This window comes from Poecilia latipinna, unplaced genomic scaffold (assembly GCF_001443285.1).
Source record: "Poecilia latipinna isolate Pla-1442-1.1 unplaced genomic scaffold, P_latipinna-1.0 Scaffold953, whole genome shotgun sequence".
NCBI classification, from domain to species: domain Eukaryota; kingdom Metazoa; phylum Chordata; class Actinopteri; order Cyprinodontiformes; family Poeciliidae; genus Poecilia; species Poecilia latipinna.
In genome coordinates, this window is record NW_015113569.1 from 112,482 (window position 1) to 133,539 (window position 21,058).

The 21,058-nt window shown below is 37.3% G+C and overlaps 3 protein-coding genes across 5 annotated transcripts in view; 2 read left to right on the forward strand and 1 right to left on the reverse strand.

The window, feature by feature from the left end:
- Positions 1–4,381, forward strand: part of smpx (small muscle protein X-linked) — an 18,110-nt gene extending 13,729 nt beyond the window's left edge. For both annotated transcript variants that reach the window (XM_015049602.1, XM_015049601.1), the window contains 2 exons: positions 1,235–1,375; positions 4,203–4,381. In XM_015049602.1, the coding sequence (XP_014905088.1) occupies positions 1,235–1,372 (138 nt within the window). In that variant the 3' untranslated portion in view covers positions 1,373–1,375; positions 4,203–4,381. The remainder of the gene's footprint in view (positions 1–1,234; positions 1,376–4,202) is intronic.
- cnksr2a (connector enhancer of kinase suppressor of Ras 2a) overlaps positions 1–21,058 on the reverse strand; it is an 88,325-nt gene that overhangs the window by 5,629 nt on the left and 61,638 nt on the right. The window contains exons 23-24 of one of the 2 annotated variants that reach the window (XM_015049598.1): positions 19,286–19,473; positions 14,661–15,556 (exon numbers count right to left, since the gene is read on the reverse strand). In XM_015049598.1, the coding sequence (XP_014905084.1) occupies positions 15,335–15,556; positions 19,286–19,473 (410 nt within the window). In that variant the 3' untranslated portion in view covers positions 14,661–15,334. Of the gene's footprint in view, positions 1–14,660; positions 15,557–19,285; positions 19,474–21,058 lie in introns of those variants that run through there. The other variant, XM_015049599.1, reaches the window with a different exon arrangement.
- On the forward strand, positions 4,729–12,352 carry klhl34 (kelch-like family member 34). The gene is given in 3 exon segments (XM_015049603.1): positions 4,729–10,084; positions 10,087–10,095; positions 10,183–12,352. Coding segments are annotated over 3 exon segments (1,848 nt in total). The 5' UTR covers positions 4,729–10,042; the 3' UTR covers positions 11,980–12,352.

The window sequence follows — 21,058 nt, forward strand, 5'->3', positions numbered from 1 at the left end:
TTTAACTGAAGTCCTAAAAGGGGTTTTAATGTTTTTATCTGTTTTAATCTTTTTCAAAATCTCTTTCACACTGTTTATTCTGTCACATGCTGTTTGCATTTTAATTATGTAAAGCACTTTGAAATGCCTTGCTGCTGAAATGTGCTATACAAATAAAATTTGATCGATTGATTGATTAAAAAACACTGCAGGTAGAGTTGGGTAATGTTATTACCCAACTCTACCTGCAGCCTACATTAACAAAATATATATTCTGCTCATATAAGAAGAGATACAAAGATTTATATTTAAATGTGAATGTTTTGCGACAGCATAAGCCGTTATCATTTTAAAGCAAGATGGGACATAATTTGAGATCATTTAATTCGTTCCACAATTTAAGGCCAATAACTGAAACACAAACCTTTAGCATTTTCAGGTTTCTCCTATTTTTTCTGGCTTCATTCTGCAGATCTGCATTCTCACGGCTGTTTAGTTTAAGGAAGAGTCAACTAAACTCTGCTTGTCTAATTGTCTCATTGGGTTTGGTTCTGTTGAGTTTTGTGAACCAGATTGAGAGTCGTACATCAGGCGTGAACACCTCCACATGTGGACTCTCTGGTCCTGTTTGGTCACGCCTCGTGTTTCCCTAAGCAAATGAAGCCGGGTCACATTGTGGGCCAAGCCGAACAAACAAAGCAGAGAAACTAAATTTCTCAGAATCTGAGGCTTTAAAGGAGAACGACTCCGGTTTCAGATGCTTCCAGGGTTTCTACAGCCTGGAAAATCCTGGAAAATTATGGAGTAAGAAGAAAATAGAAAATGGAAAAACGATTGGCTTTCACACCCTGCTATCCATCCATCCATCCATCCATCCATCCTCCATCCATCCATCCGACTTTCCTTCCATCCATCCGTCCATCCATCGTTTCTGGTCCTTTGGATGCTGATCAGTCCGTCTGATGGACAAACGGTGATGAAATAATGAAACCAACGATTTTCACCATCTGACCGATTAATTAAACTTTCCTGTTTTTTGCAGAAATGTTAAAATCTCTCTGCCTTCAGTACGGTGGTTCTTTAGCTGCAAAGCCAAGCTGTGAAGGATTTACATAATAAAAACAAATTTAAGGGTGTCCACACGTAAGCAACCAGCCGGTTTGTTTATTTTTCAGCTGAACTGAACAGGATGTGTGTCACATTATATTTTTAATTTCAATGTTTTTCATTCAGTTTATGTGTTGTTTTGCTGCAGGCTCAACCACCAGAACTACCGATGCGTCCCCCGTCACTAGAAGACAAGAAGCCTCTGCAGAAGCTACCGGGCCCGGCCGTCAACCTATCAGAGCTACAAAACAAAAAGAGCGAACTACGATGGGTCACCAAGGAGTAACATGTAGGTTCACCTGGGGATTCACTCAATTAACAATAAAAACTGAAATCTAATATACCAACAAGAGCTGAAAGTGTCAGCTTGATCATTTTTGAAGATGGATGGTTGAAAAGAAAAAAGCTAAAGCTATTTACAGGTGGGATTGTCGATTTTCATATTGTATCAAAACTGTTTTTGGCTGTACACTGCAAAACAACTAAATCTTACCAAGTAATTTTGGTCTAGTTTCTAGTCTGAATATCTTAGTACATCTGAAGTAAGACAAAAGTAGCTTAAATAAGTTTTCAGCAAGAAATAGGAGGTTATTTTAGGTCAAAATTTACTTAATATTCATTAAAAATAATTTTTTTCCCTATGTTATAAGATAAATAATCTGCCAAGAAAACAAGTAGTAACTAAGATGTTTGTAATAGAAACTAGAAAAGACATAAAAAAACCAAATGAGTTTACATTACATAACTGAGGAACAAACATTGTTAAAAATATAAGACAAATGTACAAAAGCACATTTATTTTTCCATTCAATGTTGTTGTTTTCAGAGTTGCTCAGTGCAGACAGATCACAGTGAAAGTGTCCAGAAATAAAACTGATGCAAATAAGAACCAAAGCACAGAAAGGAAGGATAGAGGGTGATTTATAAGCCATGCCACTCCCTCGTTGTGAGGGATGCAAATTCAGTCTGAGTGAAAGAAAATAGTTAATTTTCCAACAAAAACGCAGCTGTGTTTTAACGTGCAGAAGGAAGCTGTTTGGAAATACAGCAAAAAGTCCAGAGCAGACTAAAACTAAAAACAATTCAGCCGTCTAGACAAAACTATTAACTGTGTCTTTTATTCATTTAGATAATATTTAACTTAAGAAAAAATATAGTTTGAGTTAAAAAATGCTAATTTTAGTTCTTAAAGGTAGAAATATTTAAAATCTTTACTGTCAAAGGTAAATATAGTTACTGGTAATTCTCTCAGTTCGCCACAGGGGGTCACTGTCGGCCACTCTTTTTTCCATTGGGTCAAGCTGAGCTATTGTTGATGTGTGTGAGTGTGTGTGTGTGTGGGCTGGGAGGGTTGAGTCAGGCACTATATTTGTATTTTGTAGCATTACTAGTGTGTGTTTTAGGAGTGTGAGCAGTGTGGAGCGGTCTGTGCTGTGACTTTGTCAGCAGGACACAGAAACCGCGGCACATAAACAGCGAGACCGCTCCACCCTGTCAGAGGAACGCAGCAGGAACCGTCCGATAATGAAGCGAAACCAGCACTAAAAACAACACGTTCATCCGTTTAATCGGATCTGTCGCTTTTCTTAAAAACAGGAAAAACACAAACCTCATTATTCTTATTAATGGGAATTTGGGTTTGGCAGGTTTTTAAAAATAAACATTATTAATCAAAGCAGTTCAACTTAAAAATAATGTAAATATGTATCACAAAATATGGGTTTTGATGTCAGTTGATGTTGATATTTAGTGATTATTTTTTTGTTTTAAAAACTTGAAATCCTGACAAACTAGTGATCTTTCCTGTTTTATCCAAGGTTGTCCTCTTCAGCTGTTATAGTAATTTTCTATTGTCTCTCCATATGGCTTATTTTTATTTTTAATCAGTTATGAGGGGTGTCTAAACCTTAAACTGCTGCTGCTCAAGTTACTCAAGGGGTTGTTGCTAGGTAACCTTAGAATGAGTGAGTTGCTAGGTAACCATAGAATGAGTGAGTTGATTCCACCAACCGCTTGCTTGGCTAGCTGTCAAAGGTTGAGCAGCTAAAGCCTTTGCTATGCCTGCATCTCCCAGAATGCTGTGCAGTTCTAGATCAGAGTTGAGTGAAATTATTGAATATTCTGTCAGACACATTATCTATTGATATTGATCACAATATGTGTTATTGATATATTGTCCAGCTCTAAGTTGTTGTAACTCAACAGCTACTAAAAAGTTTAGCGAATGCAGAGATGGGAGGGTTGAGTGCCTGTCGCTTTAATTGATACTAACCAATAGAAGCACGTCTTACATTGTTCCTTTTTAAGCCCCGCCCACATAGCTCCTGTTCTCAACACTCAAATTTCTTTGAGTTCAACCAAAAACAGTTGAAATCAAAAGATATGAGAATCGGAACCAAACATTTCTGACAAGCGCAAATACAATTTCTTTGTTTTTCACTTCTTGAGAAAAATATAAACAATTCAGATTAAAAACAGAAGGTTTTGTAGAAAATTTTCATTTTGTCCGATAAAATAATTTTAATGAAAAACAAAAACATAGATCTTTGTATGGAAAACTAGTTTCAAAAATAAAATATTTCATTATAATGCTAAAGGTGTTGATCAGAATTTCATTTTTGATTTGAATCACTTTTTGTTTGAATGTTTAAAAAAGTTAAATTTCCCTCCATATTGATTACTGAGTTACTTTTGACATCTTCTTGGCCTGTTTCATGTTTTCAGATAAGTGATTTTTGCAAGAGTAAAATACCATTGTTATCTGAAAACTGTATTGTATTTTTAACCCAAATTATCAGATGTTAATATTAAAATTTTATTTTTTGATCTGAAACTTTTACATGCAACAAAAGCAAAGGATCTTTACGAGATAAATAGTTTTTTGTATATCATCAATTTTCTTGCCATTAATCCACTTGAGCTGGAGATGTTTTCTCGTTGCAAAGTCTCTTGTTGACAAGGAAAATAACAATAATGTTACAATCAATGTATGAAAAAAAAATTAGAAAATGTAAATACATTTTTCTCTTTAAGATCTGGATAATTTGATTCCTGCCGTTTCGTTGATAGCTGCCAAATAAAATCCCTCACTGCAGATTTTCTCTTTTCTCCTGCAGGAAACTGAGCTGAGGAAGACGGACGATAATCTCCACAAACTGACTTTCCCTCTGCTGTGAAAGAGTAGAAACACTGCAGCTACAAGATATCAGAGGAACCCCAACAACCTGTCTAAATTTACCTCTAGAAACTTTCACTAATTTGATATTTCAGATTAAAATACACATTTAAGCTAATTTATATTTTAAAAAAGTAGAAATTTTCTGTTTGGACTCACTGAATAAGATGAGAGGTGTTAGCCATTATTTAAGTATTTTAGGGTTTGTTTAGTTTATTAGTTTAGAATGAAACACATTTAAAGAATACTCCTTTATCCCAAAACAAAATTAATTAACATTGTAGCAGTTAAATTTTAGACACTTCTGCTCTTTAGCGCCGCATTAGTTGTGTTGAGTAGACAGAAACTCCAGTAAGAGTAGCGCTACTTCAGCATATTTTTACTCAAGTAAAAGTAAAAAGTTCAAGAAATTACTCAAAAGTATTTAGTAAAAACAGTTACAAGTAACTATATTTTAAAATGATTTCATCAGACAACATAGTAATAAAATAATTCAGACAAGAGAAACACTTTCAAATATATATTTATATTTTCAATACAAATTAATGAAACTGATACTTAAAGCAGGTAATATATGCTGTATATGTAAGAACGTTATTTTTGGTGTTTATTGTATTTTATTGATCAAACGTCTCAGCAGGTAGCAAATAATATTAGGACAACAAAGCTTGTCTATTAACAAGAGGTCTCACTTCAACATAAACTGTAGGAGTGTCCAATTTTGGTTAAGACATGTTTATTCTTCATTCAGTGAAGTTATTTGCAGTGAGTAGAGTTTATTCGAATAGTAATATTACTGAAGTAAAACTAAGCAGTTCATCTACTCCTAAACTTTAACTGGCCTGTGATTAAATATTTCTACTGTATCAACTGAAGGGTTGGTTGCTTGGGGATTGGAGGTAAATATTACTTATATTTTTGTTGATGTTTTTGTGTTTTCCAGAAAATTAATATTATCACAGTAAAACCTATAAAAAAACAACAGACCCATTTTGTCATTTCCTGTTAAGCTAAAAGATAAAAAAATAATATGTTGGTTGGTTTTTCTACACCAAAACATCTGTTACTGAGTGGAAATCAAATAAATGTAGCTAAATTTCATTTTATACACTGGTGTAGATTTTCAGTGGTTGAATAAAAAGCAACAGGACTTTAGTCAACAATCACACCAATCGACCGGTAGCATCAGTAATCGGATATAATGACGAATGATTGCTCTGACCGTAACTTACTCCGGTACTTCCTGCTTATGTTCAGAACTGAAGAAACCTTCTGGATGAGAAGGGAAAAATCTAGTTGCCCTTTATTTGAGGATGTATCTTTATTGTCTGTTTTATTTTTATTTTTGAGTGTTACCATATTTTTGAAATTTTGGGTTTGTCAATGACAACCGTGGGATGGGTTGTAATAAAATAAAGTGATGACACTTGTGGTTCCAACTGTGAAACAAAGAGATTAATGGAAACGCGCCAATTTAGAAAAAACTCACATTTTCAGTAAAATGTTTTTGCCCAGGATGAGGCAGTTTCTCAGCTGTATCGAAATTAGTGTATTTTGCTAAACTGCAATGGAAACACTTTTTTTTTGAGTCATGATCAAATATCAGATGTTACTACTGGTGGAAATGACAAAGAAGACGACAGGAAGTGGTAGAAGGAAGATGGTGTGACAATTTTTAATAATCTATTGCTTGAACAAAGTTATCCACGTGTGAATTTTATTGCATTTTTTTATTTAATGGAAGCACTATAATTCTGAAATTGTGTTTTTTGACATTCATAGAATATCAACAATGTTTTGCGCAGCTTTTTCTGCTAATATGGATTCTTCCTTAGGGTTAAGGTCTATATTTTTTGTTAATCTGCATTGGATTTGAAGAATTTTCCAAGGAAGCTATGATAAATTATCTTTACCAGGAAATCCTTGATCTACTCTGAGGTCTAAAACATCTTTACAATACGTTTTGCAGATGACAATCGTAGTAAAGCTAAAAACCTGGTTCATTCCGAGTTATTTTCCCCAATCCTTCGATGTGAATCCAGACTCCTTAGGGAGGAAACCAATTTCAGCCACTTGTATTTCCAATCTCTATGTTTCAGTCACATTTTGGCTCAAGGGCTTAGGTGAGAAATGGAGTGTCAATCAAATAGTAAAGTTAAAGATTTGACTTTAAGGCCGGTTTTCTCTTCAACATTATATCTCTTAGGCTTTGTACAGCCATTTTCTGTGGACAATCATGAAAAACATGTTGAAAATGAGGGACATATATGTCTTTTAACAATTTCCAGCGTTATTTAGATGCCAGGTAACTTCTTAAAGTCGACTTCTTTTCAACCTTTCACCACATATGGATCTGTTTTAGACCAGTGATCCCTAAAGATCACTCATTATCCTCCATAGTTTAGAGGTGATTCAAATAAATCCACTTTCCATCTAATAAGTTTGTAATAAGATGACAGCTATTTAAATCTTTTGTATGGCAACATTAAAACCTGTAAAACATCCTGGACAGAACAGTGACCCAGAAAGTGAACAAACACTGAAGTCTTGCCTGTCGGGTTTCTGCTGAGCACCGCCATTTTGAATGTCAAGAGCTGCTCATTCAACGCTGGTTTTGCAATGTGACATTTCTAATTTTGGAAGTCCGTCAGCAAATGGGTGCTGAAGGAGATGAGATCAGGTATGATTTCAGTACAATAAGTAGCATTAGCAACACTGAAGGGCCCAGAAAGAACCATTTTCCTGTAGTTGGTTCAGATCGAGGCAGGTCAGGTTTCAGCCATTGTAAATTGGTAAAAATATGCAGGGAAATGGCATTTTTAAATCACATATTACAAAACTTAGAAATTTTAATTATTTTGTGTTGTTACTTTAATTTCTTAGTGTTGGGGAAATTGAAATGTAATCTGTGTAAGTCCAAAAAATGTTAGAAAAACACATAGGTTTTCATAGTGTATCCCAACTTTTCCACATTTGTATATGGATATTGAATAAAAGTGGGTCGAGAACACTGCCTTAAGGGAACTCCACGTGTAATTTCTGTTCATTCATTTTTATATTTGCCAGGTGGCACAAAGTTTTGATCTGGCAAATAAGATGTGAGCCATTCAAACATATTTCCAGTGTCAAAAGCAGCACTGAGATCAATTAAAAACAAGACAAGATTTTATTGCTTTGCTAAAATGTACACTAATAAACCAATCTCTCACTCCAGCTGCAGAAGAGTTAATAAACCTTTAAAAGAGGCTCAAAGGTGCAGAATCTAGAAGTCAACCTAAAACAAACTTTTTCAATCTTCTGTTTCATGAAAGATTAAAAAGGCGTAAAAATTGTCTCAGTTTTATTACCCTCGAAATTATCTTTCTGCTTGATTCTCATTTCCTTCAGTTCTGTCTGGGATTTCTTCCATTGAACTCAATTTCTCCATTTGTTTACAGTGCAGGTCATTTCCGTCAAGTCTCATCGAGCTAGCGCACGGCTAAACGTTAACGACCGGGTAAAATCAGACCCAATTGTTTAAAAGTTCAACAGAGTTTACACCTTCAGCTAGCAATAGCTAACGGTCAAGAACAAACTGCATTACTGATTTAGTGTTTACAGTTTTTAATCGTCTCATCATGTTTAGGTTTTTAAACCAAATACCCCAACAGTAAGTAGCAGCTTTAGTTTTTCAAATAATTTTGCTGCTTTCCTAAACATATAATCTTGCCAGCAGATTTGTTGAACAGTTTCTGGTATGAAAAACATCCAGAAATAGGATGATTGACTGTGAAAGTAATACTGTGAAGATCACACATTAAAAACTGATTTAATCTTGGCTGAGACATTTAATCCTCTCAGGTGGGTGTTAAGGAGATTGACATAGCAAAGATGTGAGATTGGTTACCTCAAGGCTAAATCATTTAATTCCTGAAGTTTTTCTGAGCCCTGCCAAAGCATAAAATTTGTCTCCTGTTATTATTCTTTATTTTTTTCTGTATTCTCTTAGGTGGAGGTGTCAACATTAGCAAACACACATACCCCCAGAAATTACAGCACAAATCCATCACCAAATCACGTGTCTCTTTGCACATAGATAAACGCTCACATGTAGCAGCTGCAGCTAAGATTAGATGCCCATCAGGTCAAGGAGGAATAGTCACCCAAACAAACACTCCCGACACCGAGCGCCAAAGATTAAAAACTCTTTGCAGCTTATAAAAGATAAAAAGGAACATGGTTTTCACTTCAACGAGAAAGCAATGTACTGGACTTTGAAGAATATACTACGACGCCAACAAAAACATGCAAACTCATTTGCTGGGGTATCAAAATTCACATTTAAATGTCTCTCAGCATGTCGTGTTTTCATGGTTGAGCCCTGACAGTAGCTGAACATTAATCAGATACATCCATAAACATGCTGGGAAGCTTGTAGGCGCGCTGTTTTTCCCTCCTGCTCCCTCTCTTCTGCTGCATAAAAATAATACAGTGACATCCATCTTGTGGCTGTGAAACTCTGCAGGTCAGAGGGAGGTTAAATGCCTCCCCAAAGGGGACAGGATTACCCTGATACCAACAGCAACGGGCTACTTCTAACACCTCAGAGGAAAACCCTCACATTTAGTGATGTGGAAAAGTTTTAAAACATCCCAGATCAAGCTAAACTCAATTTCAAAAACTCTTGGACAGAGTTTGTGCAAAGTTTATTTTACTCATCAAAATTAGTGAAGAATGGTAGGGTTATCATAGTTTCTTATACTTTAGTTTTGTTATTGTGACTTTTTGTCCAATTTGGTTAGTTTTAAATAGTTTTAGAGTCTGTTAGTTTTTAATACTTAATAGCTAAATCTTGCTTAGTTATAAGTAGTAATTTTAGTTTTTTCCTATTTTTGATAACTTTCAGGTGCAGAATTCAAAAAGTCAAAGTATTGTATTGTGATTATGTCTACAATGATTTGGTAATGGATACTCAACAGAAGAAAACAATTTCAAAAACATATAAAAATATTGTTGAACAACCAACGAACTGGCGTTTTTTTCCCAACTTTTACTGTCGCCATTTTGTGGACTAGTTTAATTTGCTGGCAGCCAATGTCAGCTGCTTATGTGGGATACAAAATTCATAAACACAAAAACAAATTATATTATTAACACTAAAACTAATTAGAATTGTGTGTTTCAAAACAAACTAAAACAGAACTAAACCTGAAAGTTTCTCCATCTTTAATAGTTTCTACTAATGGCTCTTTTGGAATCACCTTGATTCAGATGAAATTACCGTTTCTGTCGTCATACATTAGCATCTCTTAAAATGTTCTGCTGGTAAAGTTTCAAGAGATCAAAATTCTGGATTGTATCAATAAAATCCAGTTTAAAAGATTAGAGTCCAGCTTTCATAGTATTGTCCTTCCAGATGAATCCTCTAAGCTGTTTCTATTCCTGACAGAAAGGTGCTTTATCAACCGTGCCCATCAGATTCCTGGACGCCTTGACTGCAGCAGCTGTATTTACAGATGACTTCATCCACAGAGATAGACACTCAAACCCCAATCTGGCTCCCTGTCCGTCCAACTCTGTTGGATAACACAATGTTTGTTTGTTGGTTGATATTAAATTGAAGGCATGCGCCTGGGGGATACTCCCTAGAGGACTCGGAGTAAAGGGCAGCTGACAAACACAAAGCCAACAGCGCCAGTGTCCCAGACATAGACAAGAGCGCCAAGTCTCAGTGCCAAAGAGGGACGGGTCACAGGGCTGTGTTGATGTGTATGTGCAGGGGGCTGTCATGACCTCCCTATCATGGTGTCGGATAACAGCTTCTGCAGACAGAAGAGGACTAAAACACAGATGGAGTGAGCTCAACTGAGGACACTCTCTTCCAGTCTTCTTTCATGCAACACATCAGCAAAAAAACTGTTGTCCTTTCTTCTTCTTGACAGAACTTATGCATGGATACCTACTCACTCCTCTACAGTTCCTCACACAGAACCGGACTCCTCTCTGGCTTCCAGCGTTTGCGGGATCAGAAGAAGATGTGCGATGTCGTCCTGGAAGCAGGCGGTGTTTCCTTCCCATGTCATCGCAGTCTGTTAGCGAGCTCCAGTGACTACTTCTGGGCCCTTTTTGGAGAGACAACCACAGAGAGATCAGCAGACTCCATCAGACTCCCGGCGCTGACGCCTGAGGGTCTGGAAGCCATTTTGGATTTCTTGTACTCAGGGTGGTTGAGCATTTCTTCCTCCACACTTCCTGTTGTTGTGGAAGCAGCCCGGTACCTCCAGGTGGAGGCGGCGCTGTCAATATGCGAGCGATTTATGGCGGATGGCTTAACTGCTGATAATTGCTGCTACTATGCCAATCTGGCTGAGCAACACTTCCTCCTGAATGCACTTGAGGCTGCAAATCAAACCATTGCCAAGAAGATGTCGGTTCTGCTGCAGAAAAGCAGGGTTGTTCTCCTTGGTTTGAACTTTCCGTCGCTGATGGCAGTGCTAGATGCAGACAAGATACCTGGGGTCAAGGAAGTGGATCTCATAAGACTTTCTCTAGACTGGCTGGATGAAAATGGGCCCCTTCCACTGCTAAAGTCAAACCTTCTACTGAGTCGTCTACGCTTCGGATTGGTTGCGCCTTCAGAGCTTTCTGACCTTTGCCATGGAAATAGGGCCATGGCCACTCCTCTGATCAGAAGTCAGCTGACTCGGGCTCTTGAGTACCATCATATGGGTTCAGCTCAGCCAACAGCACAAAGCAGGCAGTCGACCCTTAGAGGATCACCCAATCATGTGCTTCTTGTTGGTGGTGGGGTTAGCCCTGATTGGCCAGAGCAACAGGTGCTGGCGTTCGACACCTGTAGCAGGAAGTTTTCATCGCCAGGTTTTGCTCTACCTCTGAGACTCAGAAATGCCTGCGTCTGTTCAGTGGGAGGTTTTCTCTTCGTGATTGGCGGTGAAGACATGAAAAATAGCGATGAGAAGTCTGTCACTGTGTCGACCTCAAGCCAAGTCTGGAGGTACGATCCACGCTTCAACCACTGGAAGCAGATGGAGTCCATGCTGGAGAGGCGGGTGCAGTTCACCTTCTGCGTGGTGGAGGACGTCATTTATGCTATTGGGGGACGACAGTCACATCCGAACTCCATGACGTACACTTCCTTAGCTTCTGTTGAGTATTACGACATGGCTTCAGGAGTGTGGCGGAGAGCTGCAGCGATGCCTTACCCTCTTCACGGCCACGCATCTACCGTGCTTGACAAGAGTATCTATGTGACAGGAGGACTCCCTGCCCACCAGGGCCGCATCCATGTTAGTAACCAGGATGTAAACAGGGAAATAAGTAGTGAATGCATCTCTTGGGACCTGAAGCCCACAGTCTGGGAAAAGAGGGCATCCATGTCCATCCCAAGGTTTGGTCATAGATTGGCAACCGCCCACGGTTACATTTATGCCCTGCTGGGGATGTACGAGCAGTTTTGTGACATTGAACGGTACGACCCTCAGTCGAACCACTGGACCCGCCTCAAACCACTCGCAAACGGCTTGTTCAACTACGGGATGTTAACCATGGCAGGTGGGAATCTGCTGGTATTCGGCGGTAGGAGGTGGAGCGACGGACAGCAGGTGACTGTAAGGAACGTGCTGGAGTATGATACGAAGAAAGATCAGTGGAGAGAAATCGCCCAGCTCCCAAGACCTCTGACTGGCACTGAGTGCACTCTGCTGCCTCTGCCGGACTAATAGACCCAACCTTAACATCTATAAGAAAAGTATCACCTTCAGAATAACTGTTGAATTATCTCGTTCAATTGCCATGAAGAGAAATAAAAAGCTGTTGCTGAAAGCTTTAATGCCAGTGGTAGAAATGAGTTGTCCGAGATGAAAATTTGATCAACACTCAACACATTTACTTTCCACCTTAAAGCTGCAGTAGGTAACAGGTCTTAGCGCTGTCAATCAAATCTGGATACTCGCTGCTAAATGTGCTAATGGCAGAGAAATAACTTACCGTAATGGGAAAACCGTTTATCCGTGGATATCTGTGTGCATGCTAACTAGCCTGCGCATTCACAACATGCTATGCTAGCTGCAGCTGAAGGTTGACAGAGGATGATTGACAGCGCTAAGACCCGCCTCCTGGCTCTGATTGTCGTTTATAGTTAGCACTGGGAAAAGGCAGAGGAACTTGATTTTTTTCAGATTTTTATAAAAGTTACATATAGCAGCTTTTGAATGATTTTTTTATAGAATTACTAGCTTTGCACATTTTTATAGATTTATTTACAGTACAGTGAAAATGTATTTATCATATTACAGATTTCTTCTGTTCTTATATTTTATTTCTCTTTAATAAATGTTGCATATAAGCAAAACAAACACCTCCAAGATAACCTGAGTAAAACACAAAAGGTAGAGGAAGCCAAAGTAGTTTGGTTAATTTTAAGGTCAATAATTGGTTATTTATTACAAAATAATAGAAAAAAAACATAACTAAGTATTTTGTGACAAAAACATCCAAAGTTACGTTTACTCATCACTTCTGATACTTTTGATAATACAATTTATTCTTGTTGTGATGTTGTCAGAGGACATGTAGATTTTATAGCTAATAAGTTATGTTTTATAATAAATTAACAATGGTTTGCTGTTTTCTTTTATTGTATTTGCATTTAATGACATTGTTCAGATCAGTTCACAATAATTCCTCTCAGCCAAAATGTCAGTTTTCCTCAGCCTCGAATCTCTTTTTGATAAAAAACAGACAAATAAAAAGAGCCTCTAATCCAAATGACTAAAACTTTATTGATCCAGCCTCTTCTTCCAGCGAAACATGAAGAATGAACACATAAATAAATACCTTTTAACCATAATTTATAGATTTAACACTAAACATTCTTTACACAATGACAGTTTGCAGAAAGAAACCCTGATATAATTAAAGATATTCTTCCAAGACAGTTTACACTCTATAAATAGAGATCTATTATAGTTTTAAACACAAAACATAAAATGGATATTGTTTTGATCTACAGCAAAAACATGCTACTACAACCAACCACGGGCAGCAGCATAAAAGGAGCAAACAAACAGTGTTTGTCAGTGCAAGTTATTACATATTTATGATTGCTTTCGTAGTCTGTGAAACGTCTCAGATACATTACATCTTCTGGCAGAAGCATAGAAATAGACTAACATTTTAAATAGATCCAAGTTTTATTTCCTATGTAAATATTCCTCATATGTTTGATGCCACACGCCTAAAATAAAGCTGAAGAGTCTGAGGAAAAATCCACCCCTGGAGAATTTTATACCGTTAATAAATGATCGATATCGGGGATTCTTTAGTTATTACATCTACAGATTTATGTATTTACTGAATAAATACATATTTAAGTATTTTTTTCAATAATGGGGATTACAAATAAAATATATTTTTCTGTTTATATTTAATTCAGTTTAATATTTCTTCAGTAATTAAGCTAAAATATGTAAGAATACATATTTAATACAGGGTTTGCATATAACAAACCCTGTATTAAATATTTTTACATTTTATCACATTACCCGACAAATTCTGATGTATTTTATTATTTTTATGTGATATTGTATTAAATCTTAAAAGGAAATTAAAATGCATGGCTTCTTTATGTGTTGGTGTGAAGTCCTGTCATTAAAAAATTTAAAAAAAAAACAATAAAACGCATTTAAATTTGTGGCTATGATGTGATAAAATGTGCAAAAGTTTAAGGTGTTTGGATAATTTTTTTCAAGGCACTGCGTTTCTAAATTTTCTTTATTATATATATATATATATATATATATATATATATATATATATATATATATATATATATATATTTTATATATAGTAACCATTTTGTGGAAAATGAAGTTAAATACATTCAAAAAGCTTTCTTGGGTAAAACATTAACAATGCTTCTGAGATTTTTATGATAAACTATCTCTGTGTGGATTTTTTTTCTGTCATGTTCAGAGCAAAGATTATTTTTATCTCATATTTGATATATAACATTCTCTAAGATGTTTGCTGTAAATATTTAATTATTTAATAATGTGGGTTTCTAAGCAGATTAAATTAAATGTTTATATTATCACTGTAAAAACAAAAAAATCTTACCAAGTATTTTTTTCCTAGTTTCTAGTGCAAATATCTGAGTACATTTGAAATAAGACAAAACTGACTTCAAAGTAACCTTTCAGAAAGAAATAACAGTCATTAATTCCTTAAGATTGATTAAAAATTACTAGTTATATTTAACTTAGAACATGGAAAAATGTGTTGTCATAAGTGAAATAATCTGCCAATAGAACAAGTACTTTTTAAGTCAATATTAATGGATTATTGACTTAAAACAAAATCCAATTTCTTGCTGAAAAGTAACTTTTGAGTTACTATATTAAGATATTTGCTGAAGAAGTTATACTTTGTGTTTTTGCAGGATGTTTGTTGATGAATGTTCTGTTTGTTAAGCGTTGTGTTAAACTACTTTAGGGTGGATTTTTCCCTTAAATGGCTCCTGTTCCAGAAGGAGGGTGCATGCTTCAGGTCCAGCCCAGCACTATACAGATTTCTACCAAATCTGCACAAACAAAAGCCTCTAAATCTAAACAGAAATAAAAACAAGAGTTTAAAAAAGATCTCATTGTGGTTCGCTGTGACACTCACTGTACAGTTAATAATATCAATATAATCAAGTATAAGGCTTTATGGAGTAAAAAGCGTCAACTTACTGGCTATGAGACACTGTGCACTCAGTGTAAACATGGCACAACAAGCAGGATGAGTCGAGATACATTCTGTGATTTCGCTTTTTATGAAGGTGATGGGGAGGAACCATCCACAGGAAATGATCTTCGAAGGAACAGAGCACAGAAGCTAACAGGATCTAGCACCTGTCGTGAGCTGGAGCGGCTCGAGGCGACAGGTCGCCGCTCGGCGTGAGGCGCTCCTCCGTAATCTGTGGTAGCGAACCGATCGGGAAGCGGAAACCACGAGTCAGTCCGTCACTACCGGTCCCGCCCTGCGACACTCATCTGAACAATCGAGACGGCTTAACTGTCCGCGTTTAACAGGTCAGACGTGCGTCTCGATGTAGGAGTGCGTGTGGGACAGCGAGGGGGTGAGGGGCGGCGGTCCCGGGTCGGCGGGTTCGGGTTCAGGTTCGGGTTCGGCAACGGAGTTCTGGTCCTGAGTGAACAGGTCCTGATAGGCTCGCTTCCACTCCTGGAACTCGGCCGACGAGAGCTGCGGATTGGCCAGCAGCCTGTCAATCAGCGCGAGCTCCCCCTCCCTGTCCTATGAGGATGCAGAAACACAGGAGGGGGCGGGTCACTCTCACACTGTTGCCACGACGACAGACGCAAGACACATGGAGAGGCGACACAGACGTGACTGGAGACACTCAGGTTTGGGGAGATTTAAGTTTAAATCCAACAGATTCCTGGAAACCTAAACCTGAAGAATCAGAGAGGGCCAGTGACTACTTACATTTACTTGAGTAACTTTAAAAAAATTACTTTTAGGAGTACTTTTACTTGAGTAATTTTATTATGAAGTATTTCTACTCTAACTTGAGTAAAACTTCTGGATTTTCTACCTACTGAATGAAAATAAAACACGTTTTATCCAAAATTTCACCAGATTCAGACTCAGACCTGCTGGTTTTATTAAAAGTTTTTTACTGAGAGGAAAAATTTTCTTTTGCCTGATTTTGTTATTTTTTGTCACTTACATGAATTATTGTAATTTTGGTTCATAAAATACATACATTTCCACTTAACTTTATATTTTGATCTGTCTGATTATGTAATTTTTAAATATTAAATGATTGATAATTTGATCAGTACTTCCGTAGACTTTTTACCAAATACTTTTCACTTTTACTTGAGTAAAAACATGTTGAAGTAGTGCTATTTTTACTTGAATATAATGTTTGAACACTTTGCTCACCTCTGATTGGGAGTCCTTTAATTTATCACACAAACTGGTCTGTTAAATTATAAACTTTAAAAATTAAGGTACAGTTACAAGTTATACTTAAAGCTGCGGTATGTAACTTTAATGAAAAATAGATTTTTCTACATATTTATTGAAACTGTCACTATGTCGTGGCAGTATGCTATAACAGATAATCTGTGATAAATAATTCCTTCTCCCAGTGCTAACAGGAAACAACCATTCAGAGCCAGGGGGCGGGTCTTAGCGCTGTCAATCACAATCTCATTGATCTCTGCTACTCTACAGCTAGCAAAGCCTGTTGTGAATGCTAATGCAAGTTACCGTGGCGGGTAAACAGTTTTCCTGTAAGTTAAGTTGTTTCTCAGCCATTAGCATATCAAACTGCGAGTACATGAGGATGATTGACAGCACTAAGACCCTCCTCCTGGCTCTGATTGGCTGTTTTTGGTCGGGAGCGGTGCGTTTCTGCAGACAGCAATATGAGCTAAATAAAGTAGGAGATCGATCTTTTTACAGATTATGTATCATAAACTGTTATGATATGGTGATAGTTTTAACAAAATATATATAAAAAATATTTTATATAAAAGTTACTTAGAGTTTTAATGCACCAAAATATTGAAAATCAGACTTTTAAAAATATTAGCAGAAAAAGCAGAATTACATTGGATTAAATGTGAGATTGTGGCAAATATTAATAAATTACTTTAAAAGAATATAAACTTGTGTAAAAAATATACACAGTTATGTTTTCTAAGCAAAATATGACATATGTACTGTCACATGTATTTAGATTTAACAGAAAAGCATAAAGGGAAGGGAATTCAAAAAAAGAAACTTCTCTCTCCTTTTCCAATATGTCTGCTCCTAACAGTACAATATGTGGTGGAAACGTGATTATTTTACAATAACATCTTGTAAGAGTGCGTCTAAAATCAGTTTTACGTGCAGCGCCTTCAACTTTATGCTGAACTAATTAAAAGTGGCGTTAGCATGTGGAAACTTCAGCTTGTATTGGTGTCATATTTGCGTCTTGTACAAATTTGTAGCACTGAGACCTTTAAAAAAAAGGAAAGTAACTGGGATTTACAACATTTAACGACGACAGCAGGTGTTCCCTGTAATTACTTGTATATATTTACACACACAGCCTTTTCTCTTTTTTGTTGTTCTGAAACTAATTTTGTTGTGCTTCTGTACGACGACAATAAAGGCTGATTCTGAACTCCAAGCCAGTTTTTTGAGTAAATCTGATTATTTAGAGGCAGCAGCACCAGAATAGCAATCTGCAACATTTTCCCGATCTGCCTCAGAAATATTCTTCCTCTCTCCGTCTCTCATCCGTTTTGATCCACTGATTGTTGATAAGACAGAGAGCGTGTTCACATCCTTGTTGTTTCCACAGCAACCACTGCAGCAGATATATTGAAACGTCCAAACCAGCAGCTTTATGCTCTGCTGAGGGTAATAGATGCCGTCTAGCAGGGTCACTGCTACCACTACACAATGTTTTCGACCAAATGCTCCCCAAAGCTTGGTATATTCCTCCATAGACACCAGACAGGGTGCAAACACTGGTTGACTGAGACAGCCAAAGTCACAGACACGGAGATCTGGAGGAGTAAACACGCCGCATCCAAGGAATAAATACAAACATTACAGGAGAGCCGCTCAGGCCAGAAGCATCAACTCTGCTCAGGCAACACGAAGACACACATGGACCGATGGAAACCGAAACCAAAGAGACACGAGAGGTGAACCAGGACAGACATTTACCACAATGTGCTCATGTTTATGTGCATCATGTGTAAACAGTTTACTGTAAAACTAAAGACTGCTGAAGTCAATAATAAACACTTCTGTTTTGAATAAACTCAAAAAGCCAGAAGATATTAATTAAGTTATGCAAACATTTGCTACAAGAGCTGGAGAAGGTGACACTAGCGCTAAAGTTAGCTTTTATTTAAAATGTAAGGAGCTGATTCAAAATATTAACCCTGAACAGGATCATTTCCCTGTTTCCAGTTTAGTTTTTTAATGATCCTTTTAAAAATACCTTTAATTTTTTCTGCTTGGCACAGAAAGGCTCGTTAGCTGTAATGTCCTAATTCCATCAAAATGCATAAATAAATGTAGGATAAGCTGATGTGGAATAGAAAAACAAAAGAAATCTAAAAAAATCAGCTTTCTGGAGAGTAACAATGTGATTAGAAATGGGCTACGTTTTCTTTTATTTGTGTAAATTCATATATTGCTTATGCATTATTTGTGTTTGCTCAGAAAAAAGGCACAGACACATGAAGCATGTAATAAAATGTACAGAAAACCAGCCCAAAACAATCTGTTTTAGTATTATTATTGTTATTATCATAGTGATGTTTCTGAGCCACTCGGCTCCTCCAGACTAGCGGCAGCAGCAATTAGCAAACACCTGGCGAGTTTGATAAGCTCATCAGACAAACTACTTCTCAGTCCAACACTTCAAGAAATGATTGTAAACGGCATAAAGGAGGAGAATTGTTGTGATTATGAGCTGAAGACGGAGAGTCTGAAAGGTTAGGAGCTTCTTAAAGAGACAGAGACCCAATATCAAGGCGTCAAGTTTGGAAAAAAAATCACTTGATAATTACGTGTTACTGGAAGATTAATGTCTGAACACCAACTGTAAAGTCTTAAAAATACAAACACTAAAAAAACTAGAATAAATAAGCCTGGTGGGGGCACAAGTAAAGCCTGGTGGCCCACCAGGCTTATAATAGACTGGGGGAAACCCTGGTAACCAGTGACAGATTAAAGGCCGCCCGGCTCTTTCTGCCATGTTTATAAACAAATGATCCCTTTATGCAGCATTTTCAAAACAACTGAAGGTAACGTAGTTGTTTAGTTTTGCTATAAATTGATAAAAATCTGGTATTGGCAGGCCAGGCTTTTCAGAAATCGGTAGATAATTGCTAATTGTATTACACACTGCATGCGTCTGTGCTGCTTCAGTGTGGTGACAGTGAATCAGAGCTTCTGCAGCTGTGCTTTCTCTCCTGTCCTGTGCTCATGCTGGAGTGGACGCACCTTGAGCGTGGAGCTGAGGATGCGCAGGCGGTGCAGGCGCTCGTTGAGCTGAGGGTCCGCCGCCCGTCGGAGGAAGGACTGCCTGAACTCAGACTGGCCCTTGGCGTCTGAGCTCCGCCCCAGCGGACAGACGCCACCCTGTTCGCACGCACGGAACAGGTCGCCCAGGGACGCGCCTTCACTGCCACCTGCAACACAGGAAGCCGACGGTAGAAGCTGAGCAGAGGAAAGACGTCAGAGACGGTTTTCTGCAGAGATTATTAATGATGACAAAGCCCTCATCTCTCTCCTGACAGCCTCAGGGACGCTCTCTGCTCTGTGGCAGGTTTATTTCCTCCTCCACGTCGGTATTTATTGTGCAATCTGTTTCTCAAACAGAGCTCACATATATCTCCTGGTTACAAAAATCACATTTATTTACTATTTCAGAACGACACCTTCCTGCTGCCGCTGGTCTTATCCAGAGCAGCGCCGTCTCATTAGGACGGAGACGGACAGCAGCAGCTGACGGTCACTTAAGAGCAAATCAGGATCTACACTGCAAAAACACAAAATATTAACAACTAATTTTGTTTTGGTTTCTAGTACAAATGTCTTACAAATGTCTTAGTACGCTTAAAATAAGAAACTACCCTAAAAGTAACTTTTCAGCAACATACTTATTTTTAGTAAATAAATCCTCAATACTGATAAAAAATTACTTGTTTTGTTGGTAGGTAAATTATAACAAGGGGAAAAGGTCTTGTTTTAAGTTAAATAACCTGTACTTTTTCAGGAAGTGGATCGGAGCATCTCTACTTTAAACACTGAAATGGAAAAATCTTTGTCTTGAAGTTTAATTAAAAATTATTTTAGAAGCTTAATTTTTATGTCTTCATAGTTTATTGATCTTCCCTCCTCATTTAAATAAAAGACCAATCCCAAATTGATACAAATATTAGAAAAACCTATTTTTTAAACACAAGTACTGTGAAATAACACAGTAGATGTTACTCTGTGAGACTGGTTTAAAAAGGATTACGAGACGAAGCAGCAAAGAGAGAAAGCTGGATTCATGGAGGAGCTGCAGGAATGATGCCAAATGCTGAAGACAATCAACCTGCCAAGCAGCTCAGATGATTTAAAACACTCATCTTTTACAGAGGGTTAATTAGCACTTTGGGTGATATAAAAATCAATGAGTAGCTTCCTATGAGCTGGGTGGTTTCAGTTTGTAATAACGTCATTTCTCTATTCAGCATCACAGTCCTGCAGATTTTTAATCCGTCCTGAAGTTTTAAAATCAACTGTCTTGCACTGACAAAGAAAAGCAAAATGTTTCCTAAAACGCATTTGCATCCAGCTCGGTTTGGCTGGAAACCATTTCCTCTTCCTCCAGCTCCCAATGATTTGACTCGGCTCATTATTGATTCATAAATATGAATTTATTGGATTTAACCCTCCAGAATACCATAAAATCCACCAAAAAGTGAAGGGTTTAACGTGGCCTAGTCAAAGTTTGGCGATAACTCTAATTGAGATGCTAGAGCATGACCTTAAGAAGTCCATAATGGTGAAAGTCCAAATATCATCAGTTTCACTTTCATCCAGTTGCATTAATTATTCACCAAAATGAAAAACTAGTTCTAGTTAAATCCAGATGGAAATTTTTTTTGTCTTCATATGTGACTTTAATTCAACCCAGTCAATGTTTTTCATTTTAGAACATAATACAATTTTGCTTATTTTAATTATACGCAGGTCTTTACAAGTCCTGTGAGTAAATATATTTAC